The sequence below is a fragment of the Arctopsyche grandis genome, chromosome 4, assembly GCF_051622035.1.
Source record: "Arctopsyche grandis isolate Sample6627 chromosome 4, ASM5162203v2, whole genome shotgun sequence".
In the NCBI taxonomy this organism is placed as follows: Eukaryota; Metazoa; Arthropoda; class Insecta; order Trichoptera; family Hydropsychidae; genus Arctopsyche; species Arctopsyche grandis.
In genome coordinates this window covers 35,380,800-35,405,061 of record NC_135358.1, presented here as the reverse complement: position 1 = coordinate 35,405,061, position 24,262 = coordinate 35,380,800, and the positions used below count along the sequence as shown (strand labels likewise).

General features: G+C 37.9%; 1 protein-coding gene across 1 annotated transcript; it reads right to left on the bottom strand.

Annotated features, from left to right (window-relative positions):
- Positions 1–331: 331 nt before the first annotated feature.
- Positions 332–20,676, bottom strand: Megf8 (multiple EGF like domains 8). Its single transcript, XM_077429938.1, has 20 exons — positions 20,563–20,676; positions 15,434–15,611; positions 15,164–15,355; positions 14,870–15,096; positions 14,605–14,796; positions 14,446–14,533; positions 13,908–14,365; positions 13,671–13,835; positions 13,452–13,588; positions 11,494–11,733; positions 11,283–11,419; positions 10,978–11,206; positions 10,353–10,891; positions 7,548–10,281; positions 5,558–5,998; positions 5,289–5,468; positions 2,750–3,558; positions 2,388–2,674; positions 2,064–2,311; positions 332–1,534 (listed from the first exon to the last, which is right to left on the bottom strand). Exons 2-20 carry the CDS (start codon positions 15,608–15,610, stop codon positions 552–554), a joined length of 8,463 nt encoding a protein of 2,820 aa, XP_077286064.1. The 5' UTR covers position 15,611; positions 20,563–20,676; the 3' UTR covers positions 332–551.
- Positions 20,677–24,262: the final 3,586 nt, after the last annotated feature.

Sequence of the window (24,262 nt, the reverse complement as noted above, 5' to 3'; positions counted from 1 at the left end):
ATATTAATATACATATATATATATATATATATATATATATATATATATATATATATATATATATATATATATATATATTTATATTATAATCGAGATGAAATTCAGGTAGAACAGAAACCGTATTTCTTATAACAATTGTACTCGGTAATTTTTGAGCGCTTCATAAAGATTCTCATTGCAATTAAAACACAACCCCTTAAAATTGCTCATAATATCAAATACTGTCAGTTGGTTAGATATACATACATACATACATAGTCTTAAAAATAAACATAATTTATTCATATGAGATGCCTGTTGAGGACTTAAAAATAGATTCCAATTTTTTTTTAAATTTGGTTCTTAGCTTACAACATACATAAATTAATGACTTTTCAGAATCATCATGCAATTATTTGCTACTTAAAAGGAGCTTTCATAACGAACGCTGCTTAATAACATCTGCAGGAATTTTAAAACATTCACTGGAATTCCCTAATTGTATAAGTAGTCATGGAATGTACATACATGCAAACAATTAACAGTAATGGTAACTTTTTATATAATTAAAATTACGAAGGTGCAACGGGTATATTGTGCACACTTCTTCTTCTCAAAAACGTTCTTCCTGATGATGGTAACTGTCGTGCCAGTAAGACTAGAGATGATGCGAGGGCCAAGCGTGTCGGGGCTGTTCTACCACCGGGTAGTTTCACAAAGACCGATGTCACAGCTGCCAAACCATCTTCCGTAGGCTCGACAGCAATGGGAAGGACATCGTTAGCAGCAATCACTTGCTTGGATCTCGTTTTGCGACGTTGGGTGTACGGGGAATGTTGTCCCAGAAGCAAAGTAACAGTTGCGAACGGTCTTTTTGCCATATGTAGCATTTCTACCACGTGTCTTCTTCTAGCTCGTCGCACGTCAGTGGCTTGTTTGACTTTCCACCCCACGACACAAGCGGCCAGAAACAAGAAGAAGCACGAAAAGAATACAGAGAAGAAGACGAACAAATCAATATGCAATTGATCCTGCCTGAAGAACACCACACCCTTTCCAGCCCTGCTTGAACTGTTGTCGCTATTCATCGCTTTGATAATCAAATAAAACTTGGTATATCCCAAATCGTGTACGAGATGTGGCAGGGTTAAAACCATTCGGTTTCGAAGGCCTTGAACCCACAGCAGCGAGTTCTTCTTATCAACGGTGATGTAAGTGTTGAGATTATCTGCATGGTATTTAATTAGGGTGTATTCAGTCAATCCGTCGAATGATTTCGACTTGTAGGTTTGATCCGAAGTGTTGCTGAGAAATATGTCGGCGACGTGGACGGGCTCGTGGAGTAGAAATGATGGATCTAAATCGATGGAGTGATCTCCTGTAGTGCTGTTTACAGAAACAACGAAAGAACTATCATTCGGACTCATAAATATATCTAACGCTCCCTGTGTGACATCCACAATAATTCGAATGTCAACGTTCATAAATCTGGGAATAACAACGAAGAAGACTGTCTGTCCAGGGTTTAGTAATTTGGGTTTTCCTTTACACTCATCTGGAAGAAGATAGACAAACACATGAATAAGAGAAATAATATATTAATAGTATATATTTACATACATACATATGTATATTATAGGATAGTGTTCGCCACGTACATATATTATCTATTTATTATCTTATTGGCCTATTTCAAACTGACATAAAATATACTTAAATCCCACAACTATTGATTGTAATCATTTATTTTCAATATATGCAACAACAATACTTAACAAATTAATGGTTGAAGCTCGGCCGTGTTATATTAACACTATTATAGGATAATATATACATGATGTACTGTCAGTTCAAGGCATTTGGTATATCTCGATCGGAAGCTGCACTGGCATTTCAAATAGTAGCAATCAAGTGACATTATATTGCAAACCGGAATCATTTATAAATTTACTTGATATTTGGCACTATACCAAATCAATGCGGTTGATTGCTTGCTTAGAATATACTAAATATCAATTTCGAAACTGCCAAATGCTGTAAACGGTTAGTCACTTCATGAACTATGTATTCAAATATAATATTACCAAGAAGTCTCGCATCAAAGCACATTCTGTTTTCAGCGGTCATCATTTTGTAGCATTGATGACCGTTTTTCGGGTCGCCCATGTAAGAATCTTTGCATTTGACACATTGATACCTCCAGCACTCCTGAGCGGAATTTTTACTCAAACTGGATGTTTGGCATGTTATATCGCTCTCGGTATTATTTCCACAATTGCATTTTTCTCCGGTTATCGGATCACAAACGTCACCATGCCCGTGACATTCGCACCTATAACACGAAAGAAAAATAAAACATGGTATTGAATTGCTCCGACGGTGAGCGATATGAAGTTATTCATACATACGGACGACATGGCATTCGATAGTCTTCCGAGCCCCTAAAATATCCAGAATTGCACTTGTCGCACTTCAATCCGTCGGTGTTATTAGCGCACATCAGACATTTCGCTTTAGACACGGGTCCTTCTGTTAAATAATCTTGGATGTGCGCCAGATTGAACGAATGCATATTAACAGATTCGCCTAAGCATATATTGCTATGACCATTACAATAGACTGAACACGGCACACACTGGCCGTTGTTAGTCGGATCTCCGACAAAAAGAGCCTTACATTTCTCACACTGAGAGCCCTGAAATTGCATACAATATTGAAAAGCAACTGCTCGTATTTGTATTCGACATTTTTAAGAGCAATCGCCGCTTACCATTGTGTTGTTGTGACATTCGAGACATTGATTCAACTTGTCGGGACCTTCACAGTTAGCATGGCCGTTGCATTGGCATTGGATGCTGCAATTGGCACCGACGTATCCGAAATCACAATTGCAAACGTTGGGTCTCACGCAAGCTCCTCTGACGCATCCTTGGGTGCATACGGGAACACAAGACCCTCCCGCAGCACGGTATCCAGGCCCGCAGACGCATTCGTACCCGCTGAATAAGTCCCGACAGTGCTCCGATAGTGAATCGCATCTGTGATGACCATTTTCGCACTCGTTTTCAGGCGGACATTGGAAGAAATACCATTTGATCGATTGACTCGTTTTATCATCAGTGTCGTCATATACTTTGGAAAATAGCTCTTCGCAATTCGAGTTCAAGGGACTGTTTAGAGAGCCCTCTGTGCATAGTCCTTTGCCGTTTTCATCGTCGTTTCCACACCAGCCGCAGTGTGCGTGTCGGAGACATTCATCGCACTGGGTGAAATTAAAGCAAGGAGATGGACATTGTCCCATTTGCTTCGGCTGGATGACGAGACCGCATACTCCTCCGGCGCAATAGAATGGTTGATACGACGGAGAGAGACACTGATTTAAATGAGTAGCCCAATGGCATTCATGTGAACCACCTTCGGCACCCTTTGCTTTCAAACACGATTGGCAATCTCGATATATATGACATTTTTTAGGACAACTGTCCAAGTCTTTGATTTTCATGCTCTCTTGTCGAAGGTTGACTTTTGATATACACTTCCAATTGTATACACTATCCGGCACATGCTTATTGAATTCACCTAAATGTTGAAAAAAGATTTTGAACATGTGAAATATAAATATAACAGGGTAGACCAAAAAGAACTTCACTTTTGTATATAGTGATAAGCCTGATGAAATATCATAGCATGGGTTATGACTAGAGACACGTATTTTGGGCATTTTGCTATTAATGCTAAAATTCGGAATAGATGCTAATAGATGCTAAATTCGTAAAATATGCGAATAGATGCTAAAATAACAAACAAAATTGAAATTTGCATAAAATTAATAGACAATTTAGAAGGGTCTTTTTATCCCTTTGCCCATTTATAATGTGAAGAAATTGAGGGGATAAAACAAAGCTTGCAGTTTACCATAGACGGTGTTTTTCCTGTCGATACCAAGCATCTGCTTTTGTCTACTACTGTAAACAAAAGAAGACAGTTGGAGCTGTGTATCCAAAAGGCTGCTCAAAAAAGCGTCTTAAAACTAGACTCGCACTCAAGACTAAATGAGACAAATCTATTCCTCCAAATATTGAGTAAACTATTCAATCCATCTGTGGCAGGTACAAAGTCTAATATTAATGTTAAAGAAACAGTTTTGTTTTTTAGAAACCTGCCATTGTTTAATGTATTAACAGAGGCTCAATGTTTGGAAGGATATCAGCACTTTTTTAGACAATTAATAGAGAATGTAAAAAGTGAATCCACGCCGGATATATTGCTATTATTGATGGCAACAAAAATTAAATATGAAGAGTTTGGTTGTGCAGCTCTAAATTCTATTTGGTGTCCCGTCAATAGTGTGGATGCTGAAAGGTATTTTAGTAAATACAATATAATTGTTACCGATCGTCGCACGAATCTCAAAAAAGAATCTGTAGAAATATCCTCCATGTTGAGTTTTAATAAATTTTAATTGGTACTATATTTTTATATTCACATTTTTTGTATTAAGAGGGCTGGACACCAGCGCCTTGTCCATACAAACGTATTACACTTCTCCCTTCTTCAATTATGGCACTAGAGAAATTATTTTTTAATATGCTATGGATATCCACCATAGGGCATGTTTCTGTGGTTTTATTTTTTTGATTAGTTATTTTTTATAGGAGCTAGGAGCCGCCAAACATCTAGAAAATCGCCTCACTATAATTTACACCCACTTATTTAACTGTTGATTTAAAAAAAAAAATGCGAGCACACAAACATAGAAAATATCTTTCTCATACCGATGATTTTTTTTTTTCAATTGGTCCAGTTTCGGAGGAGAAAACTAGAGAATACGAAACCTCGATTTTGTCGATTTAAAATACGTATTATCTGGTCGAAGCGCAACTGTCGCATTCACTCAATATATATATATATATATATCGAAGAAAGGAATGGCAACAAAATTAAGGTTTCGGGTATACAGCCCTCTTAAGTGTGAGTGGAAGCACTTGTCGTAAGGCTTGCCCGACGTTCAGACGTATCAATAAACACCGTTTGACCAAATCCACAAGTATCATTTGGAATCCTTTGCATCCTGAACCTACATGTACATATATAATAATAGTTTTGGACTACGAAACAACAATAATTCTTATGAACCAAGGATCCAAATAGATGCAGCCATTATATTAAATATGATATCAGAGTTGACTAATTCATTTCGAAATTGAAACCCAATAAAATGCGTATGCGCAGTAATTTGCTTAATATTTTTTCAAAAGTGAAGTTCTTTTTGCACACAGAAAAATGTTATTGTAAAATTAAAATCTTACCCGTATCGGTACCGATAATATCAGCATCTCTTGTCCATATGCACCGACTGTGAGGACATTTTATACAATCAGATGCAGCACATTCTCTCGGACACGTTTCAACGCTATCTAATTTCAAAACCGCCGTATCACAGCTCGACACACTTTTAGGACATTCTTCACCGTATGGTATACATTTCCCTATAGAAACAAGTAAAACCTTGATCACTTCTGTAGGAAGTGGAAGTAGTTCTATCCATAAAATAGATGCATGATAAAATCAAACGTACCCGATTGACAATTTTCACACCATTGACATATTGTAGTATTTTCCAGATGGGCAGGCCACGAAGCCAAGCAAGCTCCGCACGTCGTAAAGTTAATACAAGATCGTTTCGCAATCAAAGCAGCATCACAAGATGCGCCATTATTCGTGATCAATGTTCCGTTGTGTCCATCGCACATGTCCGATTTACCATGAGAGTAGCAGTATGTAGAATTCGTAGCGCCGATCGGATGTACAGTACAATAGCTACATCCCATGTGATGACGGCAAATATGCTTCCCGCCACTCCACAAGCGACACAAATCAAGCGGCAGGGCTATTCTAGTCACCTGACATTGAGCACCACCGTCCCAGCCTCCGACGACGTACAATACTCCACTGTCAGCGTCCAAAGTCATCGCATGAGCATACGTAGACGGTGGAAGTTCACCGACTATCTCCACGTCTGAAATCAACGAATTAATATTTAGATATATTTTATTTATATATATATATATCAGTGGTTAGCGTCTAATGCTTTCGATAGTTAAGTCACGGGTTCTATCCCTGGCTGTGTCGATGTCCATACCTTAGATATATGACTTCAAGGTCGATCGTTTCCATTCAGAATTTGTCAATTTATCTAATTTCATTGGAAATAGTTCCACAAAATGGCAATCCTGTCCTATTTCTCACAAAATTTGAGTTTGCAGCAATATAGCACAACTTGTACTATATCTTGTTCCGTATTTTCTTACAATTTTATTCTTTGTTCTTTCCCTTTGTAGGAATATAGCATAATTTGTGTGGGAATATAGCACAAATTGTACTACTACGAAACTAGGTTGATGATATAACCTATTTCCCTCATCTAACTCGAGCTGTACAAATGACATCATCGCATCCCGTTCGAACACGTAGTCAACTTTCGTCGAAATACCTTCTTTCGAACTAGGGCAAAGACATCATAAACTCGCTCCAGATACACGAGTACATAGGAACCCCCCCCCCCTCCCCCCGGAGCCGATGAGCTCACCATCAACTACGCACCAAATCCAGCACACAAAGGAAGACCTTGACCCCGTAGGAATCTTCCAGAACGTGATCTCACCAGCTGAACTAAGCTTAACACAATCAACGACTATATAAACCAGTGCATCGTCCTGAGATGCCAGTGAGCTTCTGGAGCTCGACCTGGTTCACTCCGCCAAAGCAGTTACCTACTTCGCCATACATACAATAGCACCAGTATTAATCGGGCAATAAAGATCCTCTTCAAAAATCAACTAAGTTTCCGTAGGTCGGCAAACGGCCGAAACCTATCACCCGCCCTATTTTTTAATATATTTAAAAATGCTGCAAAAATTTGTCCATTGATGTCTCTATGATGATCAATGTTTTGTAATTGGCCTTGAATAATACTTATACAATGTTGACAATAGATGTCATGTTTATAAAAATGGTTGTATACCTGTATAAATAAATAAATATATATACCAGTAAGGCCTAGCAAGTAAACACCAAAGATTGGCTTTCCTGGCCAATCACAAACATCGATGAAAAATTTATAGAGTAACTAACTGAACCCGGCATGCGTTGTAATGCCACAATAACGCAAGCAATTCCCGTTCCCGTTTCTCGATGTGTTTCGATAAGTGAATGCTTCAGTTTCAAATTAATACTTAATAAATTAAATTAAATTACAGTAATGATAATTTGTCGAAATTTGAAGCATTATATAAAACAGCGAATTCGAGATACTGTAAACTCAAATGTTGCGAGAAATAGAACAGGGTTGCTAATTTGTTGAGACCGTTTCAATGAAATCAGATAAATCAGCAAACTCTGATAGAAAGCGAACTACCTTGGAGTGACATATCCAAGGTATGGCCAGCAACACAGCCAGGGATCGAACCAGTGACCACAAAATTGAAAGCATTCATCTATGCTGCTGGTTATATTACAATATTATATTCAACACATGGATGTTATATTATTTAGGTACTGGTACTGACCATTGACGAGGCTTATCCACTGGTTGCAACTATAGACGTATGCCGATAGTAGATCTGAGCCATTGTGAGGATGTGTGTGACCGCCGAAGACAATCATATATTCTTCCGTTGTGACAGCAGAATGTAGAAATCTTGCACGTGGTAGATTACTATGTGGATCGTTCAGCTCCGGAAAGGTAGGCAGTTCGCTCCAAGTTAGCGTTTGATAATTCAATACGAACAGCTTGTTCGAAACAAAAGTACCATTTGGAGAGTATAAATAGCCGCCGAAAACGTAAAGGCTGTGCGTATGATAATGATATACGGTACTGTGGCCACATATTCCGACAGGTATGACTCCTTGAGTTTTGACTATTTCCCATTTATTCTTCTCTAAATCGTATTCCCAAACATCAGACAAGAATCCGTTTTCTAATGAAAATCCTCCGATCAAAACGAGACTTTCAGAATCTTGATTTTTTTGCAACGTTAAAGAATGTCCGGCCAGAGGTGGTGGCTGCATATCTTTCGATATCATAATCCAACGTTGATCCTTCAAACCGAACTGCCAAAAGTCTCCCAATGTTTTGTTTTCAATATCAGTAGCTTGCAGGCTTAAACCACCATATATATAAATCAATTGACGAACGTGTATTATTTCAGACGCATGAAAATATCTCTTTTTGGGCATTTTTGCATCTGGCGTGGGTTCTACAGTTACTTGCATCCAAGTATTATTCCGTGTGTCGAACAATCTTATGTCATTAAGAGGTCCGTGGGGTAAAGAATAGCCTCCAAACATCCACAAAGAGCCTCGTTTGTCGGCAACTAACGAATGCCCGAAACGTGGTAAGGTATTCCGCAGATGATCTAAAGTATCGACCAAATGTCGAGAGTTGAACAATTCCGTGAAGACCAATTGATGCGGTTGCAATTTTACCGAACAGTCTGAACCACCCCATCCGACAGCACACAGACACCTGCCGTAGCCTTTATCGCATATACCCTGTTTAAAAATGCTACTGCAGTTATTGGGACATAGTTGCTTTTCACAATTCAAACCAGCATACCTGTCAGGACAAACGCAATAGTTTTTCTTGCAAACACGAGGCGGCGAGCAATTACTTTCGCAGCTGAAAATTTTATAAGTTGCTTCAAAGCCTTGACCTGGAGGTCCCTGTCGGTAATGTACTGTCAAATATCCAGATTTTGCTTCCACCATCTGTGGAGATGCCTCGCTGCAAAATACACCTATCAGCTGACTTTGCTGGGCACTTCCCAAAACAGGAAATCCATCATAGACATAAATAGCATTATCACTACATGATACATTCATTTGGGCTTGATCGATAGTCAACTGAATCAATCCATTACTTGTCACATTTCCAGGCGATATTATCCATAAGCATTCTTTAGTAGGTGGTCCGCTCCACGGCAGAGTGTTAGTAACGTGAGAACCGATTCCTCGTTCGTCCCTGCCTTCGAGAATACCGCGTGCTTCGCATTTGAAATAGCACAAGCCATGTTTCCGTGGATCGCCGTAATAGTTATTACTGCACTTTTCACAGTTGGGTCCTATTGTATTGTCTTTGCAATAGCATTCGCCCGTGTGTGCATCGCATATTCCCAAGTGTACATCACCGTGTCCGTTGCATTCGCAACTGCGGCATCCCCGACTCAACGTTGCATTCCCGTAGCTACCCACTTTACATTTTTCGCAGAGCGTTCCTTCGGTCAGGTCTTGGCAACTGTCGCAAATACCAATACCGGTAGTGCAAGTGGAATGATTGTTGCAGCCGCAATTGCTAGCACAATCCACACCAGTCCAGCCCAAATCACATTGGCACGTATAATCAGGTGCACCGTTGCAAAACCCGTGCACGCAATTGTTATAGCATGTCTTCGTACAGGAAGATTTACCATCGCCGTTAAAGCCTCTGAAGCATTTACACGTGTACGAGCCATGAGTGTTGGCACATATTGCGTTCTTATGGCAATCGTGAAGACCTAAACCGCATTCGTCAACATCGGGACATTGAGCATACGCCCACTGAATTTCGTCCGAGGACATGTTTAACAAGGTTCCACAACTAATGAGCGGTTTACCAAAATCTCCTTGAATGCACGATCCTTTCATTGGATTCTCTTGAGAATAGCACCAGCCACAACTCAGCGATTTTAAGCACGAGCTGCAATTATAGTATTGAGTACACGATTTACATTGGTCAGAACGACGGACAGACGTATCTGATGGACTAGTCGGATTAGTTGATATTGTTCTATCGAGCCATTCTCTACAAAGACCGAATTGATATTCACTGGTATAAACGCTGAAGCTGAAACATTGCTGGGTAGCTTCACACCATACACAACGGCCACGTTCGTCTAGACATGTGGAGCAATTCATCCGTAAGTGACACGGCTCTGGACATTGGTTCAACGATTTTACAGCTTCGAGCACTCTTCCTTTGCGTATGCAACGAGCGTCTTCTGCCCACCACTCGCAGCCAGCATTAGACAAACAGCGAGAACAACTGATATAATTAGAACAGTTAGGACACGATGACGGCTGAAGAGTGAAGTATCGCCAATCACCATTAGAAGAACACTTTTGGATTTCATTTTCTGAACGAGATATGCATTTATTTGTCAATTCGCACCAACCGCAGGACGAATCTGTTAAGCAGTATAAGCAGTTATCATACTGGCTACAAGTTCCATTAGAAAATGGTTCTAGATATTCGAATGTGAACACCTGTAAAATAAACAAAATATAAATTAAAACTTGATAAAAGCGTCGTACATTGTACAATAAATAGCACTCACTTTAGGATTTTCGTTGCTTTTGTTGTGCAATAATTCCATTTTGCTTTGTTGATGGGGATTAAAGGAGGAAGTAAAGATTTTATGAGCGCGGAAGTCAACTGGCAATTTTCCTGATCCTAAAGATGGCCAATTTGCTACTTTACACATAGAAAATTCAAATGCAGATAGATTAACAGCAACGTGATTGTTTTCCAAAGTAAGCTCGGCTCGAGAATATCCAACACAAACTTGTAACATTTCTCCCGTGTCTACCCAACTAGCGGGAGTGTGAAGAAAACCTTTCAACTGAGCTACCATTTCGCCTTCCATTTGATCTCTATTTGGATTTCCCGAAGTGTTGAAATCAATAGTCGTTGCATTTATGATTGCCACTTGATCAGGATAGCTCCAATTGACCGGGTGTTGGTATTTAATGAATGTAAAACCTGGTCTTTTATCTAATACACGACATTCTGAAGGATGAGAAATTTCTGTTCCGGTAGCACCCCACCATCCAGGCGATTGAGAAGGTGTATCTTCACCACAAACTCCATAGTTATCTACATATATTAAAATAAAATAATAATTTATGAACATTTAAAAATATACATATCACTCTAATCTAATAAAAAAAAAATAGCAGTACCATCTTTATGGTGACATCTTGCATTTTGTACACACCAAGTACACTGATGAAGTCCAAGTTTCGTACTAACGGAAGGTAGCGGTTGCCGGTTTTGTTTACCGGAATTATCAATCGGTGCACCGTGAGTTAAACAAGCATGACAATCTCCCAAAGCTGGACAAATCCCACCACACCTAACAGATTGTAAATTCGTTGTGCAATTTGAGCCGACGGTTCTCCCGTAACAAATCTGTAGTAAAATAAAAGATAAGTAAGAAATTATGCAAACACATATTCGAGTCTGACGACACACAAAACTATCATACTTCATCAGCAGAGCACCATCCGCATTCCGGATCGGCAAGACATGCCGCGTACGACTTGTGATGAGGGCAAGCCGTTTCAGATTCAACCGAATTTATTCCACTCAACCACCCAGGAACTATAAATGCTAATAAATCACCTGAAAAATAAATTGGTTAGTTAAAAAAAAATCCATTTTATAACTCCGATGCTGCTTTAATTTACTTTACTTACTATTTACATTTCCGTGATATCCTCCAATGATGAATAAAGTAGACGGTAGACGTATTGCAGCTGCATGAGCAAACACTCCTTGAGTTTTTGGGTAGCCATAACTACCTCCAGTATCACCTAATACGTCACTACTAATCCAAGAATGACAACCCAAATGATACATGTACATTTGGTTGTCGTAACAGATCTCTTCTTTATTGTGCCGATGAGAATACCCACCGAATACAATCAAATAATTACCTAAAAAGTCAGATTTCATCTTATTAGATATGTAAATTTAGTAAATCTGATAAAAAGCCTATATTGGGATAATTCTGCGTCAGTAAGGGTAAACAAGCTGTTAACTTCAAAACTTCAAGTTCACGAGGGTTTCTCATGCTGTTCCAATATTTATGGGGTGTACATCATGAGAAGGGAAGTTTGATGACTGGGAAGGGAGGGGTAAAAGCATATTCAATCTCAGATACGCCGATAACACTGGTTCGGTGATTATTCCGCACAAAGCAATCACGCGCACGTCACTAAAAATCGCGGAACGTCGGAACTCAAAAATTCCATTCATCGCGAGTTACGCACGCAAACTATCATACTAACGAGAATTCGAGTATGATAGTTTGCCATTTTCATGGCAACGATTATCGTGTGCGCTATCAAAATGTGCGAAATAATCCGTTTACCGATAACACCACTCTCATAGCCAACTCCGAAGAGGAAATTGCGGAAATCTGCAACACGAAAGCAGACGACTTGAGATGAATAGAGCGAAAACAAAGATTGTGATAGTGGTTCGATATGGGCAACTCCTGAGGATGGATACTCTATCTGATCTCAAAGTTGTATATGAGTTAATTTATCTCGGATAAACGCTATCGAATAACGGAGGGTGTGAGACTTAAATAAAAAGGCTGATCGGCATGGCGAAAAGCTCAATGTCGAAACTGAGAAAAATTTGGAAAGACTGAGGGATCACAAAATGAGTCTGGCCCAAGCTTTGGTCTTCCTCGTATTTTTATACGGAGTGGAGACATGGACAGTGCGAGCTCGAGAAAGGCAGAGAATAGATGCTATTGAGATGTTGTGTTGGATACGGATGCTTAGAATCCCCTGGACAATAAGAAGAACCAATGTCTCCATCTTGCAAGAGCTGAGGTTAGCGATAGGCTATCATCCATTTATCTTAGGCGTATTCTCCAGTTCTTATGACACATCGCGAGGCGAGACCAGGACAGCCTGGAAAATTGGTCATTCTAGGAAGCGTTGAGGGAAGCAGAGGAAGAGGACGATTCCTCAACAAGATGGAGTGACCAGGTCAAGGTTGCCACTGGGATAACGGTAGTCGAGTCACTGTGAGCTGCGGGATGTGGAGAGGGCTGAAGGACCATGACAGACCGCATTATGGAAGTTAGAAGACGGGGAAGTCACGACTACGGGAAAGTCATATCTACGAAAATGAGTCTGGCCCAAGCTTTGGTCTTCCTCGTATTTTTATACGGAGTGGAGATATGGACGGTGCGAGCTCGAGAAAGGCAGAGAATATATGCTATTGAGATGTTGTGTTGGAGACGGATGCTTAGAATCCCTTGGACAGTAAGAAGAACCAATGTCTCCATTCTGCAAGAGCTGAGGTTAGCGATAGGCTATCATCCATTTATCTTAGGCGTATTTTCCAGTTCTTTTGACATTCTAGGAAGCGTTGAGGGAAGCACAGGAAGAGGACGATTCCCCAACAAGATGGAGTGACCAGGTCAAGGTTGCCGCTGGGATAACGGTAGTGGAATCACTGCAAGCTGCGGGATGTCGAGAGGGCTGAAGGACCGACCGCATTATGGAAGTTAGAAGACGGGAATGTCACGACCCTCAGACATGAGGAGAGAATTATAAATTATAAATAAATTTTGTACTTCAATTACTATTCAGATAAGAAGGTAAATACTCAATATACAAACTCAAGTGTTTACCTATAATAGTTGAAGTATGGAATGCCCGCTCTCTAGGAACATAAGTGTCTCTTAGATGAGCTCGAGGATAGTGAAGCTCACTCCAATATTTGCTATCAATATCAAAAGCAAACATTCTATCAGATAATTTTGAGAATCTGAAAAAAATTATTACATGTATTATATTGAAATACATATCGATAAATGTATATGGTTTGGAAATGAAATGAAAAATACTACCTAGCTACACCAGCAACAACTCCCCCGTAAATTAAAATGGAATGTGAGAAGGAATGATAAACTGCACTATGAGCAACAACTCTAACATCTAATTCTTTTCCACCTCTAGCGTATACTTCCTCCCACACTTCAGTAGAATTAGCATTAAGTTTTATACGAAACATTCTAAAAAATTTTTTTTATATTATAAATCAATTCAGTAATAATATGAACTTTACATATTCGTACTCTATATACCTTGACGAAAATTCACCATCACTTGTACTGCCTCCGAATAGATAAATCTCATCGTTTACCGCTGTCAGCGTGTGTCGTGTCAACGCTGGTGGTGAAAAGTTGGAATTTCGCGCTCGTAAGGACCATGCTTTAACAAACACATCATAATACCAAAGATCAGACGATAGATTTCCATTGGCTAACTTCCCACCGTAGATGGCGAACCCGGTTGCAATCTGACAAGCAGCATGTCCGTACCGAGCAGACGGCTTCACCTGTTCTTTGAAAGTATCATTTAAATATGTGTCAAAGTTGTCATTGAGATTGCCGTTAGAGTGGATATCCATTTTTACATCTTCATTCATAATGTTCGAAAATTTGTCGGAAGATATGTTAGCATGGGCCAGAGACAAGAGGGCGAAAGAAGAAATGTGTTTAAAAAATGGATCCGTTTTCAATTCCCAAGCTGATGAATTATCCTGAAATAATTAGATTATCATTTAATAAAATATACATTTCATGTTTTTTTTTAAATTTATTTATTCGGATTGATTTTTACCGGCTTAACGACTTCTCTGAAAATAGCCTGATCGGAATCAAGAAAAGAATCTTCCTCAAAAACATCTTCCCATTGACTTGTGTTCATTCTAAAATTGAAGAGAAATTTAATTAAAGTGCGATTTATACAAATTGATCATTTCATATAAATTTATATTACTTGTAAACTTGAAGAGAGCCTAAAACTTCATTCAGATTATAACCGCCATATACGTAAATGGAATCTGTATAGTTGATATACACAGCAGTGTGAGCAGCTCTGGGTAATAATCCACCTTTTGAATTTGATAACCAATGCCATTTATTACCGCTGAAGTCGGAAACATCCAAAGTACAAGCCATACCGGAATACCTATTCAAATCGAAATGATATGTATTCTAATATTTTACTGTAATTTTTTTCTAAATATATAGAATGTATGTACCCATCATCACAGTAGCATTGTTTTTCACGACAAATACCATGTCTTGAGCAATTTTGAGGACATAATTCAATGCTACAGTCGTCTCCACCCCAATTGCCTTCACAATTACAAACATGCGACGTACACAAACCTTTCTCCGAACAATTATTAGGACAATTATAAACAAAAAACTCAGCCCGAAATCCATCCAGAACATAATTCGTATCGCTGTAGAGTAAGATGAGCATCTGAAAATTGTATCCATTGATAAATATGCCCCTAAAAGTGTATGAATCCTATCATATTTACACGTACATATCCACTACTGGCTATGATTTGTTGCGGTTCAGTTTTACCGCTAAAACTACCTAGCAGAGGTGCTTGGAAAGAGTTTCCATCGTAAACGAACACATAATCATATGAGCACTCCGTGCCCATACTTTGAAATTTGAGCGTAATAAATTGACTGTCATTTTGAGCTTTAATCAACCATTCACAGTGCGAATCCTAAAACAGAAAAAAATAATCAATAAAAGACACAAATTCGTACAAAGAACAAACCATTATTAAAAATGCATGTAAAACCTGTGTATAATTCGATCCTTGGGGGCCATCGGTGATGATTCCAGACGATTCTGTAAATATTCGTCGAGATTTATCACATGGTGACGTGACGGCGGCACATGTCACGATCATCAAGCACATCCAAACGCTGATGACCAAATCACCACCCCCATCTTTTACAAAAGTCTTGCGAATCATTCTGCAAAAATAAATTGGTTTTATATGAAAATATATACATAATAAGTAGAGACACGTATTTTGGGCATTTTGCTATTAATGCTTAATTGATGCTAAAATTCGGAATAGATGCTAATAGATGCTAAATTCGTAAAATATGCGAATAGATGCTAAAAATAACAAACAAAAGTGAAATTTGCATAAAATTTATAAAATTAATAGACAATTTAGAAGGGTCTTCTTATTCTTTTGCCCATTTATTATGTGAAGAAATTGAGGGGATAAAACAGAGCTTGCAGTTTACAGTAGAAATAAATGTTTGGAAGGATATCAGCACGTTTTTAGACAATTAATAGAGAATATAAAAAGTGAATCCCCGCCAGATATATTGCTATTATTGATGGCAACAAAAATTAAATATGAAGAGTTTGGTTGTGCAGCTCTAAAATATATTTGGTGTCCCGTCAATAGTGTGGATGCTGAAAGGTATTTTAGTAATTACAATATAATTGTTACCGATCGTCGCACGAATCTCAAAAAAGAATCTGTAGAAATATGCTCCATGCTAAGTTTTAATCAATTTTAATTGGTATTATATTTTTATATTCATATTTTTTGTCTTTGTATTTTTATATTCATGTTTTTTTCATTGTAATTTTAATTCCAAAACATTTTTGAACTTTTCTATTAATTTTTAACTGTTATGTTGTCTTTAAATTGTATATATGTATGTACATAAATTTTATTAAAATTCATCGAAATTTTTTATTATTTAAAATTAAACTCTTCATAAAAATAAATGCCAAAATTGAACATTTTTAATGCCCTAAAACGCTAAAATGCAAAATTAAAATGCTAAAATTGACAAAAATAGATGACCAAAATACGCGTCTCTAATAATAAGGTAACAGTAAGAATAGATGAGTTTCTTTTGGGAAAATTTCAAGTCCAAAAAGGCGTCCGACAAGGATGCCTGCTGTATCTTGATCTTTTTTTTATATATATGGAGAATACATAATGAGAATAGTACTCGACAGATGGGCAGGTGGAATAACAATTCACGGATGACACGAAGTAATGGCCAGCAATGAGGATGAAATGGCTGAGCTACTTCATATAATAGAGTTAGAGAGTAGACACCTGGGTCGAGAGACAAACAAAAATCCTATTTGTTGACTCTTTAACGCTTTAAAAGACTATGAGGAAGTCGGCCTCATATTTTTTTTCTCAAGGGAAGGAGGATGTCAATCGGAAATCCACAGAAGAGTAGGAATGGCGAAAACGGCTATACTCAGTCTGATAAAAAGCAACTTGATATGAGGCTTGTAAAAAATATGGAAGAACTGCTCTATTATGAGAAGAACGAAAATCTGTCTGATGCGATCTCTGGTATTCCCCATTGCAATGTATGGAGTCGAGACATGGACCGTGAAAAAGAGAGAAAGGGACATTCGAAATGTAGTGTTGGAGACTGCGAATCCCATGGACATCTCCATCCTCAAAGAGCTGGTAGTCTCAAAGAGACTCTCCACAATGTGAAAAAAAGGGGTTCTTTCCTACTTTGGCCATATGTCCAGGTAGATAGTCTGGAGAGACTGGTAGTCACCGGAAGGCGAACGAGAGGACGGTCATCCAAGACATGGTCAGACCAAATCAAAGAACTGACGGGATCGTCCCTAAACGGACTTTCAACTTGGCACAGAACTGAGGAGTGGAGGCGGATCATCCATATCAAATTCCAGACGACATCAATAACCATGATGCTCAGTATCGAGCAAACTAGGAAGAAGAAGAAGATATGAAAAACAATTATATATTTGTAGTTTTGGACCATTGTGGTCCAACTAGGGAAAAAAGCAAAAGCAGAAAAAATTATAGCACACAAAAGAAAAAGAATACATAAATAATAGGATAACAAGCGAAATTTGTACAACTTGTTATTATAAATCAACAATCTATGAACTTAGCAGATATGCATTTTAGCACATGGGTTAATTGGTGTCAATGAGCCATTCCCCTACCATTTACCGTATACTTCACTATCTTTTTTTTATATTTTATCTAAATAAAAACGTTATGATTCGATGCTTCTGATGTTTCATACTACGTTTCTATGTTAATTCATTGAATACGTCATTTGCCTGTGATTCGCCATGCAAATACCAAGAGCGAGTGTGACGCGTCATACGAAGACTTTGAACTCTCGACTCTTTAAAATTGCTATAGTAATATGCTATGGTAAAACTATCAGTATGAAATAAGTAAAGAATACTCGAACTTCCATTATTCTCTCAAGCTTTATATGTAAAATACTGGCCAGCTTAAACTAGCACATAATGTAGTTAGATATTTACATATTTCACGTGTGCCGAGTTAGAATTCGGTTATTATACATCGAAATCGGTATTATTTGTTTAATATACATATGTATATTCTTCTTGTTAATGCCTTGTCCGGATCTGGACGTTGGCGACCACCTCGTCGATTATTTGAAGATATCCGCATCGGTCTTCAGCGGCTCGGAACAACTCTTCGGCGCTCATATCGGTCCACATGCGCATGTTTCGAAGCCAAGATAACCTTTTCCTGCCAATCCATTTTTTTCCTTCTATTTTCCCCATGGTTATCAAACGGAGAAATTCGTATTTTGGACCCCGTATCATGTGTCCGAGGTACTTCATCTTTCTCCGCTTGATGACAGAAACAAGTTCCCTGCCTCTCCCCATCATGCCGAGGACAGCTTCGTTTGATATCTTTTTGATCCACGGAATCTTTAGCATACGCCTTCAGCGTAGACCCACATCTCAAAAGCTTCGATGAGGCTGATCATCTTGCTCTTCAGAGTCCGCGTCTCACATCCGTGTAGTAATACTGTCCAGACGTATGTAGCTCTTCGTATGCTCTATGTATGTATATTCAATCAATATGATTCAATTATCTTCTTTCTCGTTTGCTCAATGCTGAGCGTGGTGGTCATTTGTGTCACCTGGAATCCGGTGGACGATCCAACTCCACTCCTCCCGGTGCTGTGCCAAGTTGAAAGCAACGTTTAGGGACGATCCCGTCAGTTCTTTAATTTGGTCTGACCATCTTATGGGAGATTGTCCTCTCGCTCAACTTCCTTATAATGTTCCGGTGACTACCAGCTTCTCTAAACTCTCCACATTCTTCCTGATAATAGAGCCAAAGTAGGAAAGAACCGCTTTTCTTTACATTGTGGAGTCTCTTTGAGACTACCAGCTCTTTGAGGATGGAGATGTTAATACGTCTTGCGGTCTGACCATCTTATGGGAGATTGTCCTCTCGGTCAGCTTCCCTATAATGTTCCGGTGACTACCAGCTTCTCTAGACTCTCCACATTCTTCCTGGTAATAGAGCCAAAGTAGGAAAGAACCGATTTTCTTCACATTGTGGAGAGTCTCTTTGAGACTACCACCTATTTGAGGATGGAGATTTTAATGCGTCTTGCGGTCTGACCATCTTATGGGAGATTGTCCTCTAGCTCAACTTCCCTATAATGTTCCCGTGACTATCAGCTTCTCTAGACTCTCCACATTCTTCCTGGCAATGGAGCCAAAGTAGGAAAGAATTGTTTTTCTACATATTGTGGAGTCTTTCTGAAAATGCCACCAATTTGAGGATGGAGATGTTCATACATCTTGCGGAACTTTCAACGGCATCTAAACATGTCCCGTTCTCTCCTTTTAAGCGTCCATGTCTCGACTCCATGAAATCGCACCAGACGGATTTTCGTTTTTCTCATTATAGAACGGTTTTTCATATCTTTATCAAATTAATCATCGTCATTCTTATTCTTCTGCAGATTTCTGATTGGCATACTTCTTCTAAATAAAATCGTTGACTTCCTCATAGTCTTTTAAAGCACTTTGACTTTATGAGAGATTCGAATTTGTCATAAGTATTGTATAGCCAGCAGTATAGCTCGGCGGTTGCGTTATGCTAACCACCGAGAATCTTAAATCAAGCCCTGGATTGACCTCGATTGAAATAAAGTATTTTGAGTATTTCTGCAGTGCTGCTGGTCAGAATATTTGTGACTCCAAGTCGATCGTTTTCTATCAGAGTTTGCCAATTTATCTGATTTCCTGTTGAAAGGTACCATATGAAATTGGCAAAATCATCCTACCCACTATATCACCACTATTTGAATATGATTTATAATCTATATATGTTTATGTATACTAATGGGAATATATACTTTTTATATAAACGAAAAATATCATAAGTATCATATGTTAACATATATTATAATATTATACTAGTATTTGAATATTTTATTATACCCTGATCCATTGGTTGTATTACAGACAATCAATGAATCAGGTTATTGCATATATTGTTATCGAAAAACTGGATAATCGAGGTTCTACTGTATGCAGATCAAATCCTATTTGCCATCCCTGATAAATTTAATATCAAAAGGTTTATAATGAAAATGTAGGGAACCAATTCCAATATTGTATGATTTATGTTTTCAATAGATATATTATTATTAATTTTAAAAAAAATCAATTGATCGATTATATAATAAATTTCTTGTAGATTTTTATTTAACTTGAAGACTTTTATTTATTTTTATTTGCGAACCAATTATGAAAAACTATATAATACCACTCTAATATCGGAAATATATAATCATGTTACAAACTAAGTCGAGAGTCAAAATGAGCGAATTTAAATTTCCATCTTTTTTTTGTATTAGCAACATATATTTTGTATTTTTAATACGTGATAGTATCACACAAATATAATTGATGGGTGATACAACTGTGGGTTTTCAAGGAGTGCCATATATTAACAGATAGTTTTGAGCAAATAGTGTTAACCATACGTCTGTAGTATGATCGCAAGTCAGTTGTGTTGTTCGATGCGAGATAATTTGAGCAATTTGCTAATTATACATAGTATTGCGAATATGCGAAAGTGTGCGACGCGTAAAGGCGAGCACTAGCCTGGATTTATACGGTGCGGAGACGGCAGACCCGGAGACCAGACGGAAGTAACCGGAGCAGCATCTCGAGATGATCTGACTGATCTGATCCTCACACACGCACTCGCACTCGCACACAGACGCACGGTCACCTGCCAAACAGACAGTGATACCAATCCAACTCGGCTCTCGAGTGTACACCAACAAAACTGAATAATGAACCATTCTAAAACCTCATTTCATTTCAAATTGATGCAAATATTTACCTAATGTTGATAGTTGAATATAATTGAACTCTTTTTCAAATTGAGATCCATTTAAATGTTGATTTTCTGTAAGGAGTATGGTCGGTTGTAGTGCTGTTTGGGGAGATGTCATTCGACAGGGCGCGGCAATCTATTATCTTGAAATCATATAATATGACATGAAACATATTGTGTTGAATGAAGTAACAGCTTCTCTTTACAAATAATAAATCATTCAGTCGGTCTCGAAAGTGAAACGCCCGAAAACGCAAATATCGGAAGGCAAAGATCGAAAATCGAAAGATCAAAAAAAAGGGTGCATGGGAAAACGGTACTATGTACATATAAATAATGTTACGTACGCCGCGGATTGAGCGAATTGCACTTAGACCAACGGATATCTGTTATCGCGTTAACTAAGTGCTCGCACTCACTTCCAAAGATTATATCTGGACTCTAAGTGCATTTAGGCTAAACAATGACCGTTATTAGTTATTTCTCAGAATCGGTACGGGGAGACCCAATGTCGTGGAAATACATATCCGAATACGTGACTATACAACAGGTAAACATATTAGGCGTCCTGAGAGATCTACCCTTTATAAGGCGGTACGTAGGCGATATCATGATGTGGCGGCTCGCTTATACGACATGGTCGAGTTTGGTTGCCTTCCTGCGAGTGGGGACCAACCCGGCTGGGTTCGGAGAGCCGCTACTCACTCTGTCTTCAGCTGTCATATAATAAACACATGCATTAACATGCCAGTCGTCTCATTCGTCCATCCTCCATAATGTCATTCTGGACTGAGCACTGTCAGTACGTATATCTCCTGAATCATCAATAAATGCTGTGAAACGACTGTTGGCCTTTTACTTGGATCCTCCACCCACCCCTACGCAACAATAATATGGGTCTATTTGACGAGATAGAATGTTAAATGACAGAAAACACAAATATCGGAAGGCAAAGATCGAAAATCGAAAGATCTTAAGTCGAAAGATCAAAAAAAAATGGTGCATGGTAAACGGTACATACTCACTTAATTTGCGCGAGCAGGATACAACAGGAACAAGAGGAACATGCTTTTCCTCCCGTATTCTGCGCGCGCACATTAATACGGGAGGAAAAGCCTGTTCCTCTTGTTCCTGTTTTATCCTGCTCGCGCAAATTAAGTGAGTATGTACCGTTTACCATGCACCAATTTTTTTTGATCTTTTGACTTAAGATCTTTCGATTTTCGATATTTGCGTTTTCTGTAATTTAACATTCTGTCTCGCCATGGAGACCGATATAATATATATGGTTCGGTGATTACTAGTCAAATGTGAACCAGTCACAGGACAACCGGTCGCTCTAGATCGTTCACACGTGATCACCGTACACTAAAACTGGTCACGAGAAAACTGGTCATACCCTAAAACTGGTCACAATCAGTTTTCTCGTGAACGATTTTAGGGTGTGACCAGTTTTATCGTGACCAGTTTTAGTGTGACGGGTGATCACGTGTGACCGATCTAGAGCGACCGGTTGTCCTGTGACTGGTTCACATATGACTAGTAGTTCGTTTACCAATATGACATGATGACATGAAACATATTGTGTTGAATGAAATAAAAGCTATGGATGACTAGTAGTTCGTTCACCAATATGACATGAAACATATTGTGTTGAATGAAATAAAAGCTTCTCTTTACAAATAATAAATCATTCAGTTCATGTTGTAGGCGTGACTAAAATGACTTTTTTTTTTTAATATGTATAAATGCATAGGTAGGCCCAGAGAAATGTAATAAGAATAGAGGCTCCATTTAACATAACAAGACAAAAAACGCTACTTTTTCATTTACTACCATGTCAACAATTTTTTATTTAATTATATACGCTGGTGAGTTTTGCTAATATTGGTTGTTACTATAATTATAATGGTTGTTAATATGTTTAAAATTTATGAAATTTTTTCTTTAATTTTGTTGTAAAAAATGTTTATTGCTGCTTTTGTTCCTATTAATAAATAATTAATAATAAATTTTTATTTTATAATTTAATATCAATTTAAAATGTAAAAATGAAGAGGCCTAATATTGTTGATTTTGGGGGGGGGGGGGGAGTGTCCCCGTTTAACTAGCAAGATGTCTGACAACCCTGTTTAAGAGGTGCTTTTTAGAAGCTTTGAAATGCTATAAATTTGTTGGCTAGTTCCATCTTAGTGTAATTCGATAGAATAGAGATGATTATGGCTTCACACAACAACTTAACAAAGACTTTTGCTAAATTTTGAACTGATATTAAATTATAAAATAAAAATGTATTATTAATTATTTATTAAGAGGAACACAAGCAGCAATAAACATTTTTTACGACAAAATTAAAGGAAAGATTTCATAAATTTTAAACATAATAACAACCATTATAATTATGGTTGTGGCTATTTGCAGGTACTATATCTGCAAATTATTGGCTATTTGCCGGTACTACACATATCCGCGAATTATTGGCTATTTGCAGGTACTATATCTGCGACAGGCGCAAAGCCTTCTGCCCATGCGCGTGAACTTATAATCCGATTATAATTTCTTATATTTAATGTATGCTAGACTTGTTTAATCAATCGTTCATTATACATGAGGCAAATAAATTTCGCACGTTATTATAATAGATTTATATCATTAAGCTACTTCGCGGCTTGTTCTTGTATGTACATATGTAGGTATTATACGTTTTATATGATAATATTTTTTTAGAAATTAATAATATTAACTAATTTGCATTATATTTTTTACTCTACGTCACTTTATGAGTTCGAACTAAATTTTAAGAGGTTCAAATCAAAATTTTAACAGTTAACACGCTGACAGTGACAGTTCAAGCGCATGCGTAGAAGGCTTTCTGCCTGTCGCAGATATAGTACCTGCAAATAGCCAAAAATCCGCAGATATAGTACCTGCAAATAGCCAATAATTTGCAGATATAGTACCTGCAAATAGCCACAACCTAGAATTATAGTAACAACCAATATTAACAAAACTCACCAGCGTATATAATTAAAAAAAAAAATTGTTGACATGGTAGTAAATGAAAAAAGAGCGTTTGTTGTCGTGTTATGTTAAATGGAGTTTTGCGAGTGAGAGAAAATGATCGATTCATGATGAATCGATCGATGTATGATACATACTTTTTGTTTCCCCGTTACACGCAGTTCTCTAAAATGTGTAAGAGAGAGACAAAAAATACATTGAATATATCACTGCAATGTAGTGTCTATTTAAGTAGTATCTAAAAAGTTGTAAACTGAGACTTTTGGGACACGAGACTTAAATGAAAACGGCGACAACCCTGATTAATCAAGACATCTGACAACCCTGCTATTAAATTTTGTATCGTGATTTATGTTTTCTTTTGTATAGAATTGCTCACTTCTGGAATAATGAAAGACTGTAATATTTTTTATAATTATAATATATATTTTTTATGTACAA